This window comes from Semicossyphus pulcher, unplaced genomic scaffold, assembly GCF_022749685.1.
Source record: "Semicossyphus pulcher isolate SPU_LCO1_2020_fin unplaced genomic scaffold, fSemPul1.0.p SCAF_4, whole genome shotgun sequence".
In the NCBI taxonomy this organism is placed as follows: domain Eukaryota; kingdom Metazoa; phylum Chordata; class Actinopteri; order Labriformes; family Labridae; genus Semicossyphus; species Semicossyphus pulcher.
The window spans coordinates 19,333,272-19,358,009 of NW_027211715.1; the positions used below are offsets into that span (position 1 = coordinate 19,333,272).

Genomic DNA, 24,738 nt, shown 5'->3' on the forward strand with positions numbered 1-24,738 from the left:
TGGTGCGTTCCAGTTACCTCGGAAGTCGGAAATCGGAACTGGGAATGACAGCTTTCATGTTTGACAGCTTTTCTGTTGATGCACGGAGATATGAGGTCGGGGTTGGTGAGGTTCCTCCGACTTTCCGAGTCGGAAATCCGACCTCAGGGGGTGTTCCAGTTGAAATTTCCGACTGGGAACTCGCAAATTCCGACTTCCGAATACAAATGGAACTAACCATTAGTAGCCTGCAAGATCAGTTTATAATTACTATATAACAAATCCACGGTCTATACAGCCAGTTGTCTTGATAAAACGAGATCTCACAAGATAGGGGTTATGATACGATGAACAGGTCCGAAACACGAAAAGGACTCTAAAATCATGTGGATTACTCAAAATGTTAATCTTTGCTTGTTACTTATGAAGTGTGATTTTTACCGTTATCAACTAATTAAAATGAAACAGCCTGAGGTTATATTCTTTTTAAGATGTGAAAATTGCACACCGAATTTCAGATCCATCAAAATTAAAAAATAAATCTACATGTGATGAACCTTGTTACCCACCAGGTAATAATCCAGTTGTGGTGATGAGGGTTTAAAAACATTCAGGTTTGTGGGATGCAATGATCAAAGATCCATCCATTATACTCACTTGAAAAACAAACAAAAGTCAATTGTTTTAACAGATCCAGTAGTGATTCAAGTATCTCCAACAAAAGACATCACATCAATTCTGTTATTTTTGTTCATTTTATTAAAACGTTCATTTATAATATATGACAAATATTCAGGCTAGCCTATGTTTGCTTTTCATTATCAAACCATAAAACAGTGACCTACTCTCTAGCACAACTGAATCAAGAGTATTTAACTCAAAAAGAAAAGGGGGGTTGTAAAAGAAAAATCAACAACTTTTTCAGATGCTGCAGTTAAAAAACACTTAATACAGATTTAAATAGTTTCATATAAAATCAGGGTGTACACATGTTTATGCGATATACACTGCCATCACATGTCTTGTTTACTGTGGATTTCCAATGAATTAATGACTACAATTTTGCCCCTTGATGAATTCCAGGCAATATCATTAATTAATGTTGCAAAGAGCGCATTCACTACTATATTGTAAGTAAGCATTTTAGATGTATTTCCCTGTACCTTGGTATTCAAAACACAAGGACATCTTACTTCTTACATTTCAATGCCTCAAGCAAAGTGTTTCCATGTATGGACCATAAAGTGTGATATTTACAACACAGTACTTATTATTTTTTATTACTTACTACTTGTTATTTATAAATAGCTGGTATCACAAATACTGTTAGGGCCTCACAGCAAAGATAGATTTGAACAAGAACCAACGAGAATTGTGTCTGGTTTTGGCACAGGTATCATCCTACTCTAACAGGGAGTGCAGCTATACAATTGAGCAAACGTAAACAACATCTTTTTCAACATTTTTTTTGTGTTGTGTATCCCTCCCTTAGGAATGCCAAGCATACTGTTATTTCTTCCCTCTGCTGTTTGACCATACCATGAGGGACAAAGTTTTACAAAAGGAGTGAGAGACAACAGGGAAAGTTTCCAGAACAAGGAAGGGCATCAGTAGTCATAAGCTGCAAGAGAGAAACAGAAGTGACAGTTATCCACAGCTGCATCTTCACGAGGAAGAGGAGCATGCGATCCACTTCATAAGGAGAGGTTGAAATCCAGACTGGAGGTATCATGCAGGCATGCAATCACACCAAGGTGGTCTTACTTTCTACTGTGAGGATGCAGGTGCTTGCTGCTGTGCCTCTGCTGTTCACAGCCTTGCACATATACTCGCCCTCATCCTCTGGGAAGGTCTCTGGCAGGTAGAGGCAGTATGTCTCTCCTCTCTCTATATACTGATAGTCCTCACAGTCCTGGAGCATCTCACTCTCAAACCACCAGGTCACCTCCGGCTTGGGCTCCCCGGTGATCTTGACGGTGAAGCGCACAGGCTCCGAGTCCACCACCGATTGATTTTTAAGGGGCTTTTTAAACCAGGGAGCCCCCGACCTGGCGTGATCTTCCTCATCTTCATAGGCTGCAGAGCCGTTGATGATGCTACCCTCGTCCTCCACATCATCATCCTTCTTCTGCGAAACATAGGACATAAATAAAAAACTATTGCAAGGGTGAAAACAACTTTAAACCGACGCTGTTATGCCGTCAAGCACATGGAATGATCAAGCTTTTGTGGTCATGAAAGATTTACTTTTTGGAGGGCAGCATCGATCTCTTGCTGCTCAAACTGCATCCTCTGCAGCTTCTGCTCCTCTATTCTCCTCCTCTCCTCCTCCTCTCTGGCTTTGGCCATTTGCTGAAACCGAGCTTTCATATCGACCTTCTGTTTGAATGGTGTCTCCTCGGCCCTTGCTTGTGTTGATTCTCCTTCTTCATCCTCCTGAAAAACACATTGACATTGAGAGATTCCTCCATATAAAACGGCAAGGACCACCTTTTTTTTCACCTTTTTGCACCTTTTCAAACGTTTTGTTCGTCTCTTACCTCCTGGAACCTCTCAGATTCTCTCTCTTTAATTTCATCATCAACCGCCTTCCGTCGTGCTCTCTCCATCTCAATCTTTTTCTGAATTTCCTCTTCAGTCAGTTGCTTGATCTTCTCAAACTTGGACTTGAGGTTCTTGGCCTGGATGGAGCCGGTCCTCTTGAGCTTATGCAGTTCTTCATACTCTCTGTTAACAACATCCGAGCTTTCGTTCACTACATCCTGTGAGAAAGAGCCAGGTCACATTTTTCATTGCAATAAGATCTGTTATTAATGACTGAGTAGAAATTCACAATACATATTTGGAAACATGGTCTGATGCACATGGACTGAAAAACAACCTGTTCCATACTAACCTCTCCCATCTCTTGTCTCAGTTGTTCAAATTCCTGCTTCTCCTGCTCCATTTTCTTCTTGCGCTCCTCTGCCTTGCGCCTCCTCTCAGCCTCCTCCTTCTCTTTCAATAACTCTTCAAAGTTAATCTCCAGTTTTCTAGGGTGCAGGGCTTCCTGAGATGGACTCTTCACCAGTCCTTCTTCCTCATCTAATACCTATGCAAATAAATAGACGCAAAGGCTCTTTATTATGTCCATGCTGTACTACAAGCTAAGTCAGCTTCAATTTGTCCTACTACTTACTTACCCAACATTTAATAATGTCATAACACCAGCCAAAACTACGCAGGGGCCATTCTTATTGCAGCATTTGCAGAAAACATGCGTGGAAAACAAACATACATCGTCCTCTGTTGAACTTTGGGTCCTTGTGCTTACAGGAAATTAATTCATAATAGGATACTGAACCAACAAATTTAGTTTCCTCTTATTTTTCTCTGATAAATATACTTTTGAAAGTCAAAATATCTTACTGTTTCATCTCCAAATGCAGACTTTTCCTGATCCAGGCCAGGGCTCTTAAAGAAATAATTTGGACAAGGGAATAGCAAATCATGTGTACCAATCGAGCCCATCAGAATGATAGAAAATATATAAACAAAATGATTGAATCCTCACCCAATTAGAATTTAGTTATGGTGTGAAAAGTTCAAACAGGGGTTAGTTCAGCTAAAATTTCTCATAACTGTTTTAATAAAGTTTTTAATTTATGCTGTTAGGAACTTTTCATGATGATTAAATATACAGCGCATGCACTGCTGTTTTTATGATTGCATTTTGTTATCATGCATGTTGCCCTGTTCTTTCGAAAGCCAAAGTTGAGCAGATCCACAGCAGCAAATAACGTCAAAGCCCTAAGCAACGTATCGAGCTGACACTATAACTTTTGGTCCCTTATTTAATGTAGACTTACCATGCTCTTGCGGGCCTCAGCAAAGAGCCTCTTCTCCTCTTCCAGTCTCCTCTTTGCCTCCTCCTCAGCCTTCTTCTGCTCCTCCTCTCTTCTCTGGCGCTCGAGATCCTCAAAACTGGCGCAAATCTTCCCGGGTTTGCTGCCCTCCAGGTTGAGTAAGGCCATCAGCACCTCATCATCCTCATCTACAAGCTGAGTAACAACACGGACAGGTGAGTGCTGGTTCAGGTAAACTATCATAAAGAAATATTTTGACTTTGGGGAAATATGCCTTTTCACTTTCTGGCTTAGCAACACATCACAGAATTAGCACAAAGACTTAAACTGTGTGGCAACTGTTAGCCTGGCTCGTCCAGTGGTAACAAAAAGTACCTACCATCACTTCTCGAGTTTACTAAAACCATATAGTGTTAAAAGAACAAGTTACTGATAGCAGCCATGAAATAAACACCTATAAAATGTTAGTGTCTTTTTTATACCCTGGTTTTTGTGTTAAGTGGTAAGTGGATTTTGCTAAATTTAGACCCACTTTTACCAGTGTTTATGCTAAGCTATGCTAACCAGCTTAGCTTCAGCTTCTTACACGACTATAAAGATGCAATAGGGGTATCAATCGTCTCCATCAGAGAGTGAATAAGCTTATTTCCCTTTATGCGTAACTGTTAATTCAAGGGCTAAGGTATATGAATTGTATATATTGAATTGTGTATTTCTTCATGTGAAGTATATTAACCATGCTCTTCCTGGCTTCAGCGAAAGCTCTTCTCTCCTCCTCCATTCGTCTCTTAGCCTCCTCCTCTGCTTTCTTGCGTTCTTCTTCAACCCTTTGTCTTTCCACCTCCTCAAAGCTCAGCCTCAGTCTGCCAGGTCTGAACTCCTCCTTGTCTTCTTGAGTTGCCTTAAAGTCCTCTTCATCTTCTCCCTTATAACAGGCAAAGTATTACCAGGACTGATTAACGCAAAGTTTACAAAAGCAAGTTATAGATGGTAAAAACACTTTCAACTAGTATTGTGTTTACCATTCCCAGCCTGGCCTCCTCAAAAGCTTTCTTCTCATCTAGCAGGCGGCGTTTGGCCTCCTCCTCAGCCTGCTTCTTTCTATTATCCTGCCTCTCCTTCTCCAGCTCCTCAAATGTCATCTTCAGCTTCCCGGGAGTCATTTGCACCTTCTCTGACGGCTTCTCTTCTTCATCCTAAACCCAAAATGAGTGTATGAAAGAATGCAGTGGATATTGCTGAACTGTAATGCACATTAATATCAATCAAATTGAATGTAAAAAAAAAAATAAAGTGTTAATGTATTCCTACCTGTTCGACAACTGAGAGCCGCTTGGCATCCCTGAAGGAGCGTTTGTTTTCATCGTATCGTCTCTTCTTCTCTTCCTCTGCCTTCTTCTTCAGTTCCTCCTCTCGGTTCTTCTCCATGTCTTCAAAGTTCGTCTTGATTCTGCCCGGATGTCGTGATGACTTTGCAGGAACCACCCGAACCAGGATGGTGTCATCTCCTTCCTGAAAGGTGTTTGATAATGTAAGATTATCTAAGCATGAATACTTTGTTACTAACTCCTTACATTTTCAAAACAGGCTCATTACCTTTCTTTACTGCATTTAATTGTTTTTTGTTAATTATTTTCAGCACAGTTTATTTGAAGTTGATTTGAGTATAGAAGTTTCCCAAATATGAGGTTCAGTTATATATGTGTAAAAATAGCTGGTAGAAATGTCCTTCAGAGCTCAGGCTACTTTTTACATTTATAATATAATAACATTACAGGTCCTGAACCTTTTTTTTTTACCACAGTCTGTTTCCTTGTTTTACACAAGTATCTGTAGGTGTATGTAAGTAAAGATTGTGGGTACTTTTGCCACCTCTTGAGTTCACAGCAACTTAACAGATCAAGATTTACCAACGTTGGATGCCTTTTCACATTTCAGAATTTTTAATAGTTATATGTAAAAAACATTTCCAAAGATGCCAAAGATCGTTGGGGGTGCGCGAGGCTCGGTCTGCACTGAGATTAGATTTGCACATGTAAAATAAAATCATTAAAAAAGCACTAACTTGATAATCAAAAGTCTGTTTGATTATTAAAGAATAATTGTTTTGGTCCTCAATCAAATATAGTAGCTACTTTGTAGGCCACACCTCAGCGAACTACAGGCTGATTGGTGTTCATTTTTGCCAATAATGATTTGGAATGAATCACTTTATTGTTTTTGTGTATGTGTGTGCGGCCTAGGGGGGCTCAGCCTTTTTTAGATACAAGCAGGGGGCGCACCAAGGAAAAAAGGTTGGGAACCACTGCTCTAGCCAACAGCGTGACGCTTAAACTTTTCATGGTAGTGGGAAAAACGAATCCAGGTTAACCTCAGTGCAAACCCACACACACAAACTGGGGGAAAAAAGTGTGTGGGCAGGGGGCAACGCTATTGGTCTAACATCACCATTTGCAGTAGGTCAGAGTATGGGTGTCAAGATAGCAGAGTCTAATTCAGTCACAGTAAGGAGGTCTGGAGCTAATTTAGTCACTGTGAGGTGTGGGAAACAGTTGCCAGTCATATGCTGTCTACACCTGGCAGCGCTGGACGTGTGCTGTTCCAGTTGTTTCTAGAAAAGGATCACTTCAGGCATATAACATTATTTAATTTAAACTCCAAAACTAAAGCATAATTCTTCTTTTTATATTTAAGTAAAGGTAATAAGGCTGGCTATATCAGGTAAACAGTACAGACACATAAAAGCATTCTAGTTATTGAAGATATTTGGCCACAAATGAGCCTCCCTTTAGAAGGAAGTTTGTAGGGAATAGTGTTTCTGACATTATTAACATGGCAGTCATGATTTTATGTGCATCATACCAGTGCTGTAGTTAGGATTGTAGTAATACTGAGATCATGAGTCAATAAGTCAAATCTCACCCAACACATTTTTAAATTTCATAGATCTCCTGTCAATGATTTATTCTGCAAGTTTAATTAAAATGGTGAAATGCTTTCATGGACATTTCGACGAAAACGAGTTGCTTCTAACTTCAAAGTAACAACGTTCTCACTACTTTATCTCCATTTTCCATTAGTTAATACGAGGAAACATCCAGGGATATTATACGAAAATTATAGCCCCATAACATACAGATTTACAGTTACATTTCACCAACCCTCAAGTTTTTAATAATTTAATGTGATTCCTTCAATGTTGCAAAAAAAACAGAAAAATGACTTCTGTGTAATCAGTCGCAGCTGCAGACCTTGTCATTACTGATGATGATAAAGGAAGAGTTGTAAAAATATTTTTTGTATAGCTGTTGAACATATATACATTGTCATTATATGTTTTACTGATTCACTGTTTTACAGCAGAGTTAGCAAGCAAGTAGCAGGTAAATGCCTGTAATTTTCCTCTGGATAAAAACACTTATTTCACTATTCCAAAGAACTCAATTGTCTAAAAGTATAAAAGGCCTCAAAACTCCTTTCATGTCGTTATTTTCTTCCTGATTTAAATTATTTTGTTGGTTTAATTTGCATTATTTTCACAAGTTCTACAACTCTTGTTACAGAGTAAGACTGAACATATGTGACCTATTTACCATAAGTTCACATGCTGGTCATGTCAACAATGTTCCTGGTGGTTGCAGACCTATATCCAGCCTTTGCCAACTGTTAGGATCTTAAATGCCACTTTAAATAACTTATCCAACTGGCAGCTGAGGATTACCTGAATCACTATAGACACAAGTACGCCACTCTTAACAGAAAGGCAGCGCTGAACCATGGAGACATGCTGCCCCACTTCCCAGTGAGCGGACAGGAATCCACCGCAGGTTTACTCACCTCCGCTGCCTTCTGAGCCAACTCTTTCTTTATTTTGGCTTTTTCCATGTGGTCCTGCGCCTCCCTCTTCTTCCTCTCTCCTTCCATCTTTTTTCTCTCTCCCTCTTGTCTTTGTTTTTCCATTTCTGCAAACTTCCCCTTCACACTCCCTGAGGATTTCACAGAGCACAACACAAGCCGTAAGCCTCCTCTCCCTCCCTCGCTTAATAAATATATATCTTTCCTCCCCTTTGCTCCTCTATGTGTGTCTTACCTGTGATTTTGGGGACGTAGGATTTTTCTACCTTTGCTGGCTTCACCTCTTCTTCCTCATCGCTGGAAGCAAGCAGTTCTTTTATCTGTGGCGGATCAAATGGAGAGTCGTGGTGAGGTTACGGTTTAGCTGGGATCATCTCTTTTGCCACTCAGGCACCATGCTGGTCCCAGCAAGAACATGGGCCTAATCCCTGCTAATAGCCAGGTCATGTGACCTAGAGGTGGGCCTGCGATTGGGCTGTGCTCTTGCTGCACAGCCAGGAGATGAGCGTAGGTGTCCAAGTCTGGCCAGCTATGGCATGGCTGTATACAGAAAGGGTTGTTTTGTCTGAGTATCAATGATAATCCACTCACAAAACACCGTATCACTGCAGTTATATCAACAAAGTCGATCTGGAAGACAAACTGTCTTCACTTTCAATTCTTGATCTCTGACATTAACCTTGTATTTCCCCCCATTTTGCCTCTCAGTCATTGGAGCTTTTCCTCCACACTGTATGTTAATATCAATCACTCTTTTATATCTTAGTATATTTATATCTGTTTCCTTTTAAAGTATTACAATTCAAGGCCCCCCTTTTAATGGCTAAGCATTATGTTAAAGGTATAATCCAGAAGATTTTCATTTAAATAAATGTCTTAAGTCACTATCTATCACCAAATGAGGTAACACAATGGTGATTGAGCCTATGGCCCACTGATGAAAGCCTTTGCATTTGCAGTACATTGTATTTTTATGGACTGGGTGTCTGTGGTGACATTTGCAGAAAAAATCTCATGCAGCGCCCAGTTAGTGACACGTTTTCTGTCACCCAGCGGTAGTTGGCCTGCCAGAGAGGGTAGGCTGCTGTTCTGGTTTCTGTAAGCATTGTGAGGAGACGGTAATCTACTATCTACTGAATCTACTGAACAAACAAAGAAAAGATCGATGACTACAGATACAACTTAAAAAATAAATGAAAATCCAAAGAAAAAGAAACAAATTCAACGCTTAGATGAAGGCAAACAGTCTATAAAAGAAAGCGAGGAAAATCAAGAGTTAGAACCACGACAAAGGGAGCCAGCCGTAGATACTACTGTGATTACCGATTATAGCCAGTGGGTGGCGCTCAAGAGCACGAAATTGAAATCTTCAAGATTTTTTTTTTTTAAATATAAACATAACATATATCTTGCGCATCATTTTATCATAGAGCATAAATTGAATTATTGTTCAATCTATCTTTAGCTTTATGATTTGAACTCATGTCTTCAAATTTCTTATTAACCAAAAAGATATCATTTAAAAATGATTTAAAACAGAGAAAAGCTGAAACCAGATAATGTTTAGGTTTTTTTCCTGGAAAAAATTGCAGTACTCCCCTATTCCAAGCTGGCGCCTACATTACCCAGAATACAACTCTCCTACTGCACAACAGTCTGGAGCCACAAAAGCCAAAAAAAGTCTCTCTAAACCTTTCATTTGACATATGCTATGGCATTTCATAAACCAAAGCCAGGGGCAGGGGTGCCTTGAGGTTTCTGCAGGTCAATCATTTTATTAATCGACTCATTTATTCAGCGCTAACAAACAAATAATTTCCTGTAATTCTTCCTAATATGTCTGTAATCTAGATTAAGATTTAAAACAAAGTTCGGTAAATTCAATGTTGCTTTGCTGCATTAGCATTTGGGGCCATTGGATTTCAGTCCTTTAGTGTTCCTTTAGTGCACATTAAATGTTAAAAATGCTATTCATCATCCAAATCAACAAAAAACTAAATTTAATATTGCAAGAAATTACCACAATTAATTGGTTAATTTGTATAAAATCCTGTGTGGTGTATGGAAGACAGTGAGTTGTCACTCAAACCTTGTCACCCAGTCATGCTTCATCATGCCATGCAGGTCACAGTCGGAGGTTAGTGGTGTTATCAGTCTTTGACCTGTTGCTTCCTGCGGTTCCACTCTCTCTCCTTGATGAATTGCTCCTTCCTCTTATTCTGCTCGTCCTTGTTCCTCAGCCGGCTGCGCTCCTCCCTGGCTTTCTGCATGGCCTCAAACTTGCCTGTCACATCCCCCTTTTCTTTGTTGGACTTGGGCACGTAGCTTCTGGCCACCGGCTTTCTGGATCGGAGGAGTTTCTGTGGTGAAAAGTCAAAGGGAAGATAAGATTTAAATAGTTTATAGAAGGGATGTATACTTCAGGTGAGGGGTTACATTCATATGGACAAGAATTACATCACAAACTTCCTCACTCACCTCTTTCTTAAGTGCAAAATCAGAAATACTCTGGTCTTGATTTGTGTCAGGTTCTGCATCCTCCTTTTCCTTCTCCGTGTGCTGTGCGTCACCATTAACACTCTCTGATCTTTCATGTTTCTCATCGGCTGTGTTGTTTTCTTTGTCTTCCACACCGTTCACGTGCGTGTTGTCAGTCTCATCATCCGCTTCATCCTTTGAGTGGCAAGACTTTCCCTCTTCAATTTTCTCCTCGGCTCCGTCGTCCTCGCAGACTTCCTCATCATCCTCCTCGTGCGTGTAATCATCCTCTTTGTTTTCCGTATCGCTCATGTTGTGTTCATTTTCACTTGTGACATCATCGATGTCTACAGCCGCAACCTGCGCCACCTCAGTCATGTTTGCACCACGATGACAAGTTGACAAACAGGCTCTATTAAAATGTCACCTGCAAAGTGAAATAGGAAATGGTTCAAATGTCTTGTTGCAATATGCATAAGTGATTGGTTGCTTATCTGCTCTATACATCTCAAAAGTTAAGTATGCAATAGAAATTTGAGCATATGACATTAAAAAAGCAATATTTTCATTGAATTGTCTGATTAATTTGTTTTTAAATACAGCTCTATGGCCCTTGTAAAAATGTTAAGATTTTAGTGATTGTCACGTCACAGCAGAAAGTAAAAAGATAAGACAAAAACCGTAAAACAATATCTGCTTTCATTTTTTTCCACTTTAACAGCTGAATATTGAGCAATCAGCTAACAGACATTTAATGGGCTCCATCCTCCCAATTAATTTGTAGTTCCATAATATGAATCATCTGGCGCGACAGGCACTACTGACTACAAAGTTAGGGGCAAAGAAAGCTGCTCCAGTATGTTGAGAAAGAGCGCCATGGAGGTTTGCTGACCTCTATTTATAGCCCACTTGTGCGTCCAGGACATGTGATCATGGCTATTTCTGATGAGTGATAGGCAGTTGGACAGAGCTCAAGTTGGCACCCACATGTCGCCCCACAGACCCTTGACAAAATGGCCAGACTAAGAGCTGGACAACTGGATGAGAGAGAGCCGTTTGGGACTGTTAGTCATCAAACACTAAAACAGTGTCCTCAGATACCTTTAAATTCAGGTATTAGGATCATGAGGTGACATTATGCTGCTTATCAGGAGTTTGTCCATTTAAGCATAGAATATATGGAGCAATGGGCCACAGTTAATCTTATATACTGGCCAGAAATCATGCCATGTAAAGCTGAGAAAAGAATCAAAATTCATGTCACGTCTGGTTAATATTCATTAATTTAATTCAGCAATGTGTTGCTTATTGATTAAAATCATCTTGATACTCGTCATTTCAATTCTAGAGACAAGGATGTTAATGTCAGGACGTTCTCAGGGCAAACTGACAACTGTTTTATTTCCACACCTGCCATTTTCAAACTGCAGCCTGTGCACTCATACGTAGACTAACATCTCTCATAAATCTACTGATCTCGAAAGGGTCAAGGTCTTCAAGACAATGACACATCTACTAATCCTAACCCTGAACTAAGAAACTCCAGCTACAAATTCTTGCTTTAGGAGTTGATGTCAAAAGATTTCATGACAGTATTTGTAAGATGTTCACAGACTTTGTGTTTCTGCTCTTGGAAAGCTGCTCCCATATTGTGGCCTTGAAATGTAACTTCTACCTTTAACTGTAACTACGCACAAATTTTAAAACCATCCTTTGCACTTGAAGAGAAGCTACTTTGCATAGGCTAGCCAATTTCTGCCTGAAAAAAAAAATGAATTAAAGTGTTAGCAACTTTTGTTTTAACTCACGTAGCTCTGACCTTGCAACATAATACTGAACAGACTATTTAATGGTATTACCGACCTCCTTGTACAACATAATCAATAAAAAAAGGTAGTTTACCTTTTTAGCGCGCTGTTGTCCTGTTTTGATTTTTAAAAATCCTTTGGATAGATAATAACCACAAGATGCGAAACACGGGCCAAGCAGGACGGTCGGAGATGCGACCACTCGGAGAACCAACCCGACTGGCTGCTGGTGCTGTTTCCATAAAAGTACCGTTACTTTCTACCGGATACTGCATTCCGCACGCGCCTGCAGCAGGTTCAGCTGTTGCCTCATGTGCGCGCGCACACACATGCTCCCACAGTCTCATCTTGATCATTTGCAGTCGCAGCTGCGAAAATACGGCTAAGAATTGTCTTTAAATCTTTTACACTAACAGAAATATACAGTTTTTGTGTTGTTAATTGTTAATTTAACTTGATTTTTGTGAGGTTATTGACTAATTAAGTTATAACGACACGACTTTTATATATAAAATCAATATAAATATCTCCACCAAAAACATAATACAAACTGTCTTTGCAATCATTAAGATTAAGTTATTATCATGGGTCAATGCCTGTACCCAACAATGAGTTTACAGTGACTACTTCCTAAAGTAGTGAAATTCCCTTTTGCCGTGTAGGCCTAGTTGTTAGAGAACTTATTGATAGAACATTAACTTTATGATTAACATGTACAACCTAATGCATGTTTATAAGATGCTCTCCTATAATTCTTTAACATCAATCTTATGTTTTAGTCATTTATATCCTGCTTTTAATTTCACTTTCAGCTAAGAAATTGCCAGTTTAATCATTTTGACAACACATTCAATGATCTAATATCTTTTTCCTGCCAACATAAGAAAAGTTGTGTTGTCTGGTACAAGACAAACTGACCCCCTCTTCTGACCAGGACTGTTTGGGAGGCCAACAGCCTAAATGCAGACAAACATCATTATCTGCTTGTTGGCCTGTATGAGCCAAGATTCCTGACTTATCAGTTAAGAGCTGGTGCGTTGTTTTTCCTGCCTAACCTAGATGTTGCTGTCTTTGTGCTATGCAACGGCGGTTGGAAGGCAAGGAGCAACACATAAACAGCTTTTAAAAATGGTCAAATCTCGTCTGAAACCTTAATTTCTTTTAAGAAATATACAGTACAAGCCTACACTACAGGGTTCAGACACACAACCTTTATGTCTGAGTCTTTCTTTAAACTAGGATGAGAAAGCTGTTCTCTCTCATTGTGGGTGGATGTAAATAGAAACCCTGCAGCAGACACATTTTGTCTGCCCTAATGGCTCCAAGCACAGCTGCTGACTCACTGACCAAACAGGCCTCAGGCAGAAAACCCACCAAGCAAAGTCCCCATTCAAATATCCAGGGAATGTTATAGAGATTCTTGGGAGGTGGCAGACAAAAGCCTGAAATGATGCATCAGTGCTGCCTTAATTGTCATAGCATTTTTAATAGACTGAATACACAGTTTGGCCCAGTGCTTACTTCATATTATTTAACCACTATTTCAGAGGTTAAAGGTAAATGTCGGGATAATCAGCAAATGTTACATAACTGCAGCAAACATGGTGTCCAGTTTGAGTTGTCAAGGGTTTGGGATTCCCCCAGCAAGAGGGCCAAAGCTCGAGTTAATACTGTACTGAGAAGTGAAACCTGAGAGCAAGAGCATCAGAGGAAGAGAGAGAGATGGAAACTATTGGGAACCTTTCGATGAAAGATCATAGAGATGACTAAGGGTCTTCGCTTACAACAATTGTGGATCATAGACGGCCAGCAAATGTACTTCAAGCTTAGCGTACGTCCTCAGAGCTGGCATCTGACTTCCACTTTATGTTGTTCTCCCTATAGAGAGGCCATATGTGCTTTTCTCCCTTGTTACTTATTTACTTCCTGCTCAGTTGAAGGCATATGTTGTGGTGGAGGTCTGTTCTGTGAACTCTCAGGGCAAAGGGGCTCCGTCCGCCTCTGTTCTGAGTCCTGCGGGGCACCAGGGACAACAAGGGGACGGCTTAAAATAGCAACACAGTTGTGGCGACTTGTCAACACTGTAAGGACAGCTAACCTGAGTCGGACTGGGCCTTATGGCCGCAGCTGCTGCAGCTCAGCCCTCCCAACCCCTATCAATGTTTCTGTGGTGGTACAGCCCACGCCCCCCTGCTGAAGCGGCAGTGGACTGGCTCAGCAGGTCAAAACTATATAATGTGCAGGTGCATGGACACACGAACGCCAGCTGTCCACAACTCTACAGTTTCAGTTTGCTAGAAAAAATTAGACACCCATCTTCTCCATTCTGTGAACAGTGGCTTATTTTTATTCACTGATTAGACTTAGCAGTAAACAAATCATCCAGTACGTATCCCAAACATATTAGTGTGACAAAAAGATAAATATCACTTTATCTATTGTTATATGATTTCATGAAGTTTAGTTATCTGTACACACGTTTGATACTCTTATCTTTTTTGTCTTACAGAGAGAGGGGGAAATAAGAGCAGGGTGGAGGAGAGGAAAGAAGAGGTTTTGTTGAACCAGTCCCAGGAGAAACTGTCACATCATCTCTTGAGGGAAAAAGAAAAAAGGACATTTCTTAGAATGAAACGAAGGCCTGTATATTATCCATCACCTGATTAGAGGTGTGATCCACCCTCTGTCCGGCCTTTAGAAGTCCCTCCAGAACTGACACAGGCTCCACACTACCCGCACTCTGAGTTCCTGCATGTCAGCCGGAGCCAACTTGGCAGAACAAGATCAAAAAGTTCAATATTGTGAGTGTATGTGTGGGTTTTTGGCAGAGCATCAATGAAAACTGTATTCTCTGTCAGCTCCTCTCTTCTGACTGGCTCGGAACAGGAGACGAGTGTTGCTGAAAAAGATGCTCGATACCTGAACAGAGATTGTGCTTCATGTTATTCACAACCAACTTCCACAGCTCATTGAAAATATTGGGTTGTTCCTGTTTTACAGAGTCAGTCAGGAGAATTAATGTAAACTGACAGTAACACAAACATTTTAAACCAATCACAAAGGGTCAAAATCATTTGTTGTGACCACAAGTTTCAAAACTTTGCTTCAGTGAAATGATTGTATGACATGAAGGAGACAATATTATGTAAAATGTAAAAAAAAAACAAAAAAAAACAAAGTAAAAGAACATTGTCATCTTGTTTCTCCCCACAAACATAACACATTGTGGTTCATGAGTCATTACATTGTTTGTCTATTACTGACACCTAATCCCTCTTTACTCCATGTGTTTACTGCACTCGGAGGCAAGTCTGTAGGTATCAATAGATCAATCATTTTCAAGTTTCAGAGATGCAATTTAACAAATATGGCACTTCCAGTCTTGGTTCTTGAAATTTTTAGTTGTTAAATGCAGCCTTGAAATCTTAGTAACAATAAAGTTACATCAGATTTTACCATGTATGGATCCATTTTTCTGTCCTCCCTTGTTTCTTAAATATCTTTGACTGGATCAGTTATCCATTAATTGTCAGATACTTTTGAACACCAAACGCTGCATTATCTAGAATCCTTTTTGTCTGTGCTCCAGTTAACCTGGCCTCACATAGACTTCATTTTTACTGCAAAACTAAAGGAGGATGCATGTGTTTTTTTATCCACGACTTTAAAAAACACAATAGAATTATAATGTGCATTTCCCTTTGGAGAAACCGTTCCATGATCCTTCCTGTTATTGTTACTGTTAAGTGCAGAACTGGAGGATCTGTCACTGCCCCCTAGTGAAAACACACAAGACAAATGTGTCTGACACAAACACTGACTTTGGTCTAACAGTTTCTAAGTTATTATATGTCCTGTTGATCCCCTTGCTAACAACCAATATCTGTAATCTCTTCTCAATACACTTCAATGTTTGATACTATACTCCTCTATTGTTCAGTAGTCAAATGCATATCCACCAGAGCGTGAAATATGACACGTGATATTGTTGAAGACGTTTGGTTGTAAGCTAGTTTTGGAGGCAACTGGTAGTTTAGGCCTACTGGTAGGACGCCTCGGTGGAGTTTTTCGGATCACTTAGTGTTAAACAGTGATTAACCGCGTGCTCCTGCCGCCTTCGCTCAACTACACTTCCTTTTTACCTGTGAGCTTTTAACACCTGACTGCATCACCTGACCGATTTCCTAAAACAATTCGTATCATCTAGTGGTCAAAGTACATCAGTCATATTTTAGATAAATAATAAAACAATAACACGTATAGTAATGGCTCCTGCAACTATAACTGTATACGTTTATCTTAATATTAATTAAAACTGTCTTTTCATTTTACATCTTACCTCTTACCTTTTTATTTTATTGTATTTATTTTATAATTCCCTCTTCCTTTTTCAGTATTTTATTCAGTATTTTTAAAAAATCTAAATTTCATTATCAATAATATTTCTATTAAAAATGAGTGAATAATATTAAGTACTAGGGGACTGCTATAGGCTGTTTATATTTAAGACTTACAATATGTTGAATACCTTTGTACATTGAGGGACGAAGCAATGTTGCGTAGAGAAATCTTAAACTGTTGATCAAATGGATATAAAGTTTGAGGAGTTATGCCACAAACGTGATTAGAGGGGACCGGCATGCAGACATGCGCACTACTGACAGCGTCGATGCAGCCGATTTGAACAACTTCCTGGTCCGGGAAAATCTGACATTATCGCGATAGACAGCCTGTTCGTAAGCAATTCAGCGGCAGGGGCCTGACACTGGAATGCGAAACTACAAGTTATTAAGCCAAAACAAACAATTGACAAACCTCGCTGTACAATTTAAGAAGTATCACAGCTCTCCTCGACACTCAGCTGCGGTCGAGGAAATGAGGGAGACTCTTAACTTGTGGTGAGTTTTATAAAGCCTGAAGTGGCGAGCTGACTTTAGCATGGCTAGCTAGCTAATCCATCAACACCCAGGCTTATGACAGCTGACCAGCCAACAGGACCAAGCTAAGGCTAGCATTAGCAAAGTTAGCTGGCAGCCACTTGGCGAATTGAGTTAATCTTATTTGTACAAGTAGGCTGTTTAGGGGATTTTGTTGCTAATTTTGTTACGGATAAATGCGGATAATCTTCCAGGCATGTTAATGTTGTCTTACGTTGGAGCTGCACATCACATGTGGTTGTTTGTTTGAGTGATACACGGAGGCTAACTGATGCTGATAGCTAGCCTGCTAGCTAGCGATGGTATGTCGTCGTTGCTTGGTGCAACAGTATTGCTAAACAAACAACAACAGACTGTCAGGCACCTTGCTAGCTCTCCTGTGCTAATGTAAATTAACACCAGTAACGCTGGCTTGTTATCTTTTACTTTTGTGTCTGTTGTGTCCCTGCCGTTTCACCTCTCTTGGTGGTAAACTGTGGTGTTTGTGAAAACTGAGGTTGACATGCCCCACAAAGGCTTTTTAAGTGATATGCTTGATGTAATTACTGCTGACACATAGGGTGTGTGGCAGACTTTTGGCAGGCCAAGAGAGCTAAGCAGATTATTGGGTGCATTCCCATTGAATCTTCAGTTTTGTGTTTAGTTCTGTCTGTCATCTCTGCATCTTCAGGGGATGAGACGACATCGGTTATTTCAGCATTTGCAGTTCTGGGCTCGTTGACTCTCTGTGTTGGCTCAGGATGGCGCAGGGAGGCTCTCAGGTCGACTATCACATCCTGCAGGACCTAAAGCAGCGTTTCCCTGAGATCCCAGAGGGGGTGGTGTCACATTGTCTTCTGCAGGTATTCCTACACACAGAGACTTATTCCTTTGTATGCCCTGGTGTTTGGATAATGTTGGAACATTGTGACAATTTGATATTCACCTAGGTAGAAGGTTTTTTGTTTTTAGGATATGTTGCTAAATTTGTAATGCTAAAGTACCAGCATCTAGCACCATCTGTTGTGATCTTTACTAGGCAGTAAGGCAGTATGCTGAATAACTCAGACTGTTCTCTGTTGCCGTCTCAGAACAACAATAACCTGGATCTTTGCTGCCACCTGCTGGCTCAGGAGAGTAATAGATACCTGTATGGAGAGTTCCATCACAGTCCAGAGGACGGGCGACTGAGCCGAAACCACATGCTGAGCATCAGCCTGGGCTACCAAGGGTCAGAGGCAAGCAAGGCAAATGGGGGAGCAGCAGGAGCAGGGCGCTCCCTAGTGCACAGCACCAGTGATAGTCACATCGAACCCCAGCGGCCCAGCTACCCTGAGCCACTGTCAGCCCCCGCCAACATGGCCCCCTCACCTGGTTACAACCCTTTTTTCATGAACGATCAGAGCCGGTCGGCAAGCACTCCCACACCTCCACCCACAATGCAGGGCATGTCTCCCACGTATTCCCCTGTCCCACGTTACACTATGAACCCTATAACTGTCACGCTTTCGCAAAATATACCCAGTGCCCCACAGGCTCTCCAGATCCCTCCCGGGCACTACGCTAACAACACCAACACCGCCCTGTATATTCGACCCTCACCCTCCCAGAGCCCACAGCCAGTGCCCTGGTCCTCTTCGGGGGCGCCTGTATATCAGCATCAGCAGTCCCCATACAGTACTCCCACATATGGCTCCCCTTACAGCTCCCCCCAGCATCAGGTCCAGCCACAGCCCCAGCCACAGCCGCAACCCCAGCACCAGCAATATGTCTTCCTCCCTATTAGCTCACCAACCATCCCCAGCATGCCCTACCATCACCAGCAACAACCCCAGCAACAGCCAGCAGTTTACAGGCCCTACCACACAAAAAGCTCCCTCAAAAACCAGATAGAGATTACCCTGGAGGGTCCACGACCTCGCAGCAACTCACCTGTGCACACGGCTCACCCCCAAGGAACGCTTTACATGGCCACCAGCCCCTCGCCTAGCTCTCCTTCGAGGGGCATCGCTATGACTGGACCTCAAGGCCCAGGATCCTTCCACCATGGGTTGTACCTGCAGCATCAGGGCCCTGCGAGGCCTCGGCCTGCCTCCTCTCCTCAACCAGGCCAGTCAGCCTACACCTTCAAAATCAAAGTGTCCCCGGGAGGCCAGGCCCAGAGGCCACCCAGCTCACCTCCTGTGGCCGAAGCTGAGTCTCTTCTCAACATAGTAGACCACGGGGAGCACAATGCGGCCCCTGCACCCATCCTGCCCATCTCCGCTTTACCAGGGAGCATTGCCAGTCAGTTTCAACAAATGCCCCGACGTTCAAGCTCGGGGTCCGATGACTATGCCTACACACAAGGTAGGGGATTCTTGTTATTGTCTTTGTACTGTGCTTCATGTGTGTGACTGTCACTTGCCTTTCGTGTGAGAAAAGCTAAAGAAGATACTGGTGTTTGTGAAACCACTGTTGAGCAGAGTGTAGGTGCATATCATCTTGTAATCTGATGATAATTATGTTTATTGGTGGTAACGTCGTAGTCTGTATAACCCATTTGTCCCTGGTTTGCTTCCGGCTGGGCATATTTGTTGCTTGTCATACCCCTCTATTTGTCCCATTGTTATGCATAACATACTAAAAAAGCCTTATAAAAAAACTCTGATTCTTATACATGTTTGTGCTCAATAATATATTTGCAAATTTTGATTTTGATGAGATCAAGCTTCTTATTCTGTTGTCGTGCATCTTTGTGTGCTAGTTATCTATATACAGATTTACTACCACAATGAAAAATCATTTTTACTTGCCAGCTGTGTTACAAGTTTGTTGAAACTGTGACAAAGAAGTCGATTATGTGATTGATGAGAATCATTTTGTTGTGTTTAGCTACCATGTTGTTGGCACATTTTGTTAAAATGATCCAGACTTTCTCCCCAGCTGTAACAATGATGTAGTTGGTTTGACTGCTTTGTGTTTGTCCTCTTAAATTAGTTGTGTTGTCTTGTGCTTCTTGCTGTTAAAGTTGTGATGGTCAGCCTTATTTTAAAGCCTATTTAGAGTTAGCCTATTTTCAACCTCAGTCCTATCATGCTATTATGGGGAGCTAATGCTTTTATGGGAGGAAAACATTTAATTTGGCTCTGTGCCTTTGGAGGACGCTATCAGCTTCTCCAATGAGCCCTGGAAAATGTCCACCAGACTACGTAAAACGCGTCATCTGGCGTAGGCCAGGGAGCTTCCTAAACTACACTTCCTCAATCTAGGACGCCCGCCTCCGTTGTCATGTCTCGTTCAAAATCGTCAGGTTTGAAATGTAGACCTGAGGATTTTTTTTTAGACGTTCCACCGGTATATTCTCGTTGTATTTCGGATTCTGTCCCGCTCTGAGCCATTGCCTGCAGCGAAAACAGTAATATATCACTCCAGCGTCTCTCGCTGGGCCGTTCCTTTCAGAGGGAAGGGCGCAATGCACGTTGGGTGTTGTAGGAATGTAGAATGAGCGAAACCACGAGCTGCTTGTACAACTTTCTCCACAGCTATGGCTCCAATATTATTGTTCTATCGATTATTGATCTAACGACACCAGCTTACTGCAGTGGCTTTTTCCAGGGGAGAATTGCTCCTTCAATTTCCTTATTTGTCTATGTTACTACCATTTGTATTGTTTTAAATTGACTTTTTACATCAATATCAGTTTAAGGCTTTTATATGGGTATAGATTAGTCACCAGAGCAAATAAGTGAGAGATGGTTTAATATCCATTTGATTTTTTTAAATATTTAATTTCAAGCATTTTCTCTGTGGTTCCCTCCTCACTAGCTCTCCTGCTCCATCAGAGGGCCAGAATGGAGCGTCTGCTGAAGGAGCTTCTGATGGAGAAGCAGAAACTAGAGCAGCTGAAGTCCGATGTCAACAACATGGAATATGACGCCCTTCAAAGACGCTTTAGACGAGTCAACTCCACCCCTCTTATACCTAGAGTAAGCACTGTACACTTCGTTTAACTCACTATTACAGCGTAATGTCAACTCAAATCTTTTTACAATATTTAAGTCAAAGTTAAAAGTATATATTAACAGTAGTGTATCCAGTAGTGGAGGAGGCTCTGTCAGCTGTAGCAGCTATATTTGAATCAGACTTTTTGTGCAGACATGTGCTGTTCAAAAGAGCAGAAAATGTAGCAATCTTAGTTCTCCAAGTGCAACTAAAATGCATCAACCATTAGACAAATTACTCTGTAATATCATAAAAAGTGAGGTTTAAAACTCTCCTTGTAAGACGAAGTTTGAAAGGAGGGATGGGAATTTTTGCTTGTCTATTTTTGTCTAATCTAACTGGGTTGTGTGTTTGCACCGGCTGCAGCCTGAAGAGATGACCCGATTGCGGAGTCTGAACAGACAGCTTCAGATTGATATCGACTGTACCCTGAAGGAGAAAGATCTTCTGCATTCGAGAGGTATACACACACGCACAAACATAAACGCACATTCCAACACATGAACCTTTTGAAGTGCGTCTCTGATTTATTTGAGAGCATTGATCTTGAAAGAGCCAAGCCCAGAAGCAGACAGAGTTGGGTCCAGAGTGATGGATGAGGCTCCATCACACTGCATACAGATGTAGAGTTCTAAAATAACCAGCTGGTCCGTGACAGGACATGGTCCAATCCCGGGTTGACCCTTATTGGGCTTGGCTTAGTGTTTCACTTGTACGTGATCCTAATTGATTACGTCATTTATGACAACATTGCATCAAAATTACCCTGATCACACAGTGTGGAAATAAGTTGCAATGCTTTATATATTTACCAAAACCTGTGTTTTTGGTAGCTGAAACTTCTAATGAGCAGCCAGCCTCTCAACCAGCCCAGTGCCACTGAACATGTGGGCTGTGGTCTTCCTGGGAAATTCCTGGAGCATCATTCCACATTGGGTGCAGTTTTCCAAATTGCCATTATGTCATGTATGAAAGTTGTTGTTTTTAACTCTAGCTTTCTGTTGCCACGCGTCCCTAAAGCTGCAAATTGTGAAGCACCTTGGCGTGTTTTTATATGTTCAATATATCTCTCGTGTCCCTCACCAGTGCTCTTCTCAAACTCTCCCATTTAGATGTCCTGTTCAGTCATAAATAACTGAACTTGCAACAAAAAAAACACTGCAGCACAATTATTGGATTTTCAGCCCCTGACTTTAAACGATGCTTCATGGGTGTTCAGTGATATAATCTTTCCCCATGCAAGTTTTTGTCTTTGTTTGTGGACAAGTGTATGTATAGAATTAGAGTATCATATAAGTTATACAGGCATTCAACAGTGTTTATTACTGTTCCTCTTTTTTTTTTAAAGTGTCTGATTTTCTTTCTACTTTTCATAACTAGCATACGTTTGTTATTGTTGTATGTCCAGAATGCAGTTGTTGTAGAGTGTAGTTAAATGGATTGCTGCAGTTATAGACCTCTAAAGAAATGACTAACAGCCAATTTAGATTCTTTAATTGCTTTATTGAGCTCGCGAGTTTTACATGGAGAAAATTCCATCCAGTCACAAGGTTACATCTGACTATAAGCTCACAACCTGTCAGCATTTTTTATGCTGATAAAAATGTGTAGCTTACTCTAAGCAGAAATGTATATCTCATTTTGATATTTCAGAATCAGTTTTATTGGCCAGGTATGTCCACACACAAGGAATATTTTTAACTAACTTTGCTCTCTATGTACAAGCGCAATAGTGCAAATGTGGGGAGTGCAACAACACTGAAATATATAATGTGATGAAAAGAATATGTAACAGATGGGTTAATTTACATGAGGTAGACAGTTTTCCGGTATTGACAGTAAAGAAAAACAAGTGTGTATAGATATTTGTGTCGTAAATCAAAATTGGAAATTTGCCTTTGAAGGAAAAAGAAAGCATGAGCTCATGCGTCCAAGTGAAGAAATGTCAGCAGAAAAACAAAGACACCATCTCCGGGCAGTAGGCTGTAAATATGTGAATGGTTTTTTTTAATTGCCATATTTATTGTAGCACATGTGAGCACTCTAGCCACAGTTAAGTGGCAGTGAGATGATGGTATACAATTCAGGATGGTCAGCTTTTAGTAAGGGATCTATGAATCAGTGTTTTATACCATGAATAAGGTCTAGTCTAAACGAGATGATGCCTCATTACCTTGCCCTCAAAATTGAGCCTGTTTCAACTCTTTTTTTCGTTGACCCTGAAATCTTCTTGTGCTGGAGTCCGCTGTGATGTAATTGTTGGTGTAAACCCTGCAGTGAGTCAACAGGCACAAAGAGATTGGAGGCTGGGAACTGATTGGACCTCTGGCTAAACAAACTTGTGTATCTGGTTTCTGCTTTCCTCCACAGGGAAGTTTGACCCGAAAGCAATGAACAACTTTTACGACAACATTCAGCCGGGTCCAGTAGTGCAGCCCAAACCCGGGAAGAAAGGTGAGAGTTTTCGTAACATAATACGAGTCGGGAAACATTTTCCTACGGTTGTGCTAAGAAGAGGAGAAAAATAAACGTTCAACAGAGCACAATTAGATGTTTATTCTGTTACCAAGAAACAGATTTGAGTTTCACTGCAGGAACGTTCAGGTTCAGGCTCCCAGCACTCTTGCAGCACATTTTTGTTTGAAAAGCGAGACTAAAAGCTTAACTGACTTTAGTCCGTGTTGATCTCCACACATCTGTTGGCATGGAAACTAGATGAGAAACCGTACTATTTAGTGAAAGCTCATGTCTATTACCATTTACACTGAATGGTTGATGCTTGAATGCTAACCTCACGCATGTCTGTTGAGTGACAGCCATGTTTAATTCAAGCCCTGAGCTGATGACACTTAAATTGTTGTTGTGTTAAGCACTGTATCACATGAAGGAACAGTCTTTTTATTTATTTTTTTACCGCTTCTCTCTCTTGTTTGTTAGAAGCAGAGCAGGGCCCCAAGCCGGTGCCGGCGCCCCAGAGGGACGAGGACTTCGAAGGCGCTCAGTGGAACTGTGAAAGCTGCACCTTCCTCAACCATCCTGCACTCAACCGCTGTGAACAATGCGAGATGCCGCGCTACACCTGAGCTTAGCGCTGCGCTGTTTTGCCCACCCTTGCCTCATCCATTGCAAAATCCCTGGAGAGTATAAGCTCCGCCCTTTCAAAATCTGCAGAATCTGTCTAGAGGTCTACCCTTATCAGTCAATATATAAGACCCTCTCACCTGCTGAGGAAGAGCCACTATCCCTCTGTGCCCTGCTCTCGTCTACTGCTCCTGTGCACTTTGACCCTTCACTGGCGGATTCTTTTTTTTAAGGACAGCTGGGACTCTTAGCAAATGTATGAAATTGGGGGTGAGACTGTGCGACTCTGGCAGCGAGTTGGACGGGGCTTCAGAAAGGTCAAAGGGACTGAGGACTGAGGAGGAGGAGCTACGGTTTACCTAGAGAACATTCCACGCAGAATAAAAGACTGCCCTGTTTACACGACGGCGCCCATTCCTGAACTCAAATCGGAGGCACTTCCACTTTAATCCAGGACCTGTAACTCCCCCTCTGACGGCAGAACTATGAAATCAATGGTATATACGTTCTGACTAATGCGAAATGTAGACTTTACACTGTATCCGGCTCTGTATAAGAGCTCATTTCACTGAAAGAAGAACACTAAAGACACTTGCATACGAGTATATTCCTGGTACTTTTATGCATACTATGCCACCCTGTATTATGTGTTCATAAGATGTTGATTTCCTGTGCAAATGCCTCAACTTGCTGTACTTAATAAAGGAGCTGATTCTATGTGACTTGACCATGCACGGCTGGCATGTCTGCAAAGTTTGTCGAAGTTCACAGATGCTCTTTTTCCCCCCAAAG

At 41.3% G+C, this 24,738-nt stretch overlaps 2 protein-coding genes across 5 annotated transcripts; one reads left to right on the plus strand and one right to left on the minus strand.

The window, feature by feature from the left end:
* Positions 1–738: 738 nt before the first annotated feature.
* nexn (nexilin (F actin binding protein)) lies at positions 739–12,179 on the minus strand. 3 transcript variants are annotated; one of them, XM_069679527.1, is made up of 15 exons: positions 12,060–12,179; positions 10,158–10,584; positions 9,842–10,039; positions 7,915–7,999; positions 7,662–7,810; positions 5,136–5,336; positions 4,847–5,020; positions 4,561–4,749; positions 3,828–4,019; positions 3,388–3,432; positions 2,876–3,070; positions 2,520–2,741; positions 2,227–2,415; positions 1,744–2,107; positions 739–1,600 (listed from the first exon to the last, which is right to left on the minus strand). In XM_069679527.1, the coding sequence occupies exons 2-15, from the start codon at positions 10,533–10,535 to the stop codon at positions 1,587–1,589; spliced, it is 2,595 nt and encodes an 864-aa protein (XP_069535628.1). In that variant the 5' UTR covers positions 10,536–10,584; positions 12,060–12,179; the 3' UTR covers positions 739–1,586. The 3 variants fall into 3 exon arrangements, with proteins under 3 accessions (XP_069535628.1, XP_069535627.1, XP_069535629.1); XM_069679526.1 differs by lacking the exon at positions 739–1,600 and having other exon boundaries at positions 1,724–2,107; XM_069679528.1 differs by lacking the exons at positions 739–1,600; positions 3,388–3,432 and having other exon boundaries at positions 1,724–2,107.
* A 4,517-nt stretch (positions 12,180–16,696) lies between these two features.
* Positions 16,697–24,674, plus strand: tab3 (TGF-beta activated kinase 1 (MAP3K7) binding protein 3). Of its 2 annotated transcripts, XM_069679830.1 has the most exons (7): positions 16,697–16,863; positions 17,573–17,744; positions 17,973–19,230; positions 20,689–20,849; positions 21,232–21,325; positions 23,236–23,319; positions 23,803–24,674. In XM_069679830.1, exons 2-7 carry the CDS (start codon positions 17,643–17,645, stop codon positions 23,946–23,948), a joined length of 1,845 nt encoding a protein of 614 aa, XP_069535931.1. In that variant the 5' UTR covers positions 16,697–16,863; positions 17,573–17,642; the 3' UTR covers positions 23,949–24,674. The 2 variants fall into 2 exon arrangements, with proteins under 2 accessions (XP_069535931.1, XP_069535932.1); XM_069679831.1 differs by lacking the exon at positions 16,697–16,863 and having other exon boundaries at positions 17,523–17,744.
* The last annotated feature ends 64 nt before the right edge of the window (positions 24,675–24,738 follow it).

Excerpts from the sequence above, each read along its gene's own strand:
- tab3 (XM_069679830.1), top strand. The coding sequence starts at position 17,643 with ATGGCGCAGGGAGGCTCTCAGGTCGACTATCACATCCTGCAGGACCTA. Across the intron at positions 17,745-17,972 it reads TGTCACATTGTCTTCTGCAG|AACAACAATAACCTGGATCT; the intron begins GTATTCCTACAC and ends TTGCCGTCTCAG. Across the intron at positions 21,326-23,235 it reads AGATCTTCTGCATTCGAGAG|GGAAGTTTGACCCGAAAGCA; the intron begins GTATACACACAC and ends TTTCCTCCACAG.
- nexn (XM_069679526.1), bottom strand. The coding sequence starts at position 10,535 with ATGACTGAGGTGGCGCAGGTTGCGGCTGTAGACATCGATGATGTCACA. Across the intron at positions 10,040-10,157 it reads ATTTTGCACTTAAGAAAGAG|AAACTCCTCCGATCCAGAAA; the intron begins GTGAGTGAGGAA and ends TTTTCACCACAG. Across the intron at positions 4,020-4,560 it reads CTGAAGCCAGGAAGAGCATG|CTTGTAGATGAGGATGATGA; the intron begins GTTAATATACTT and ends GTTGTTACTCAG.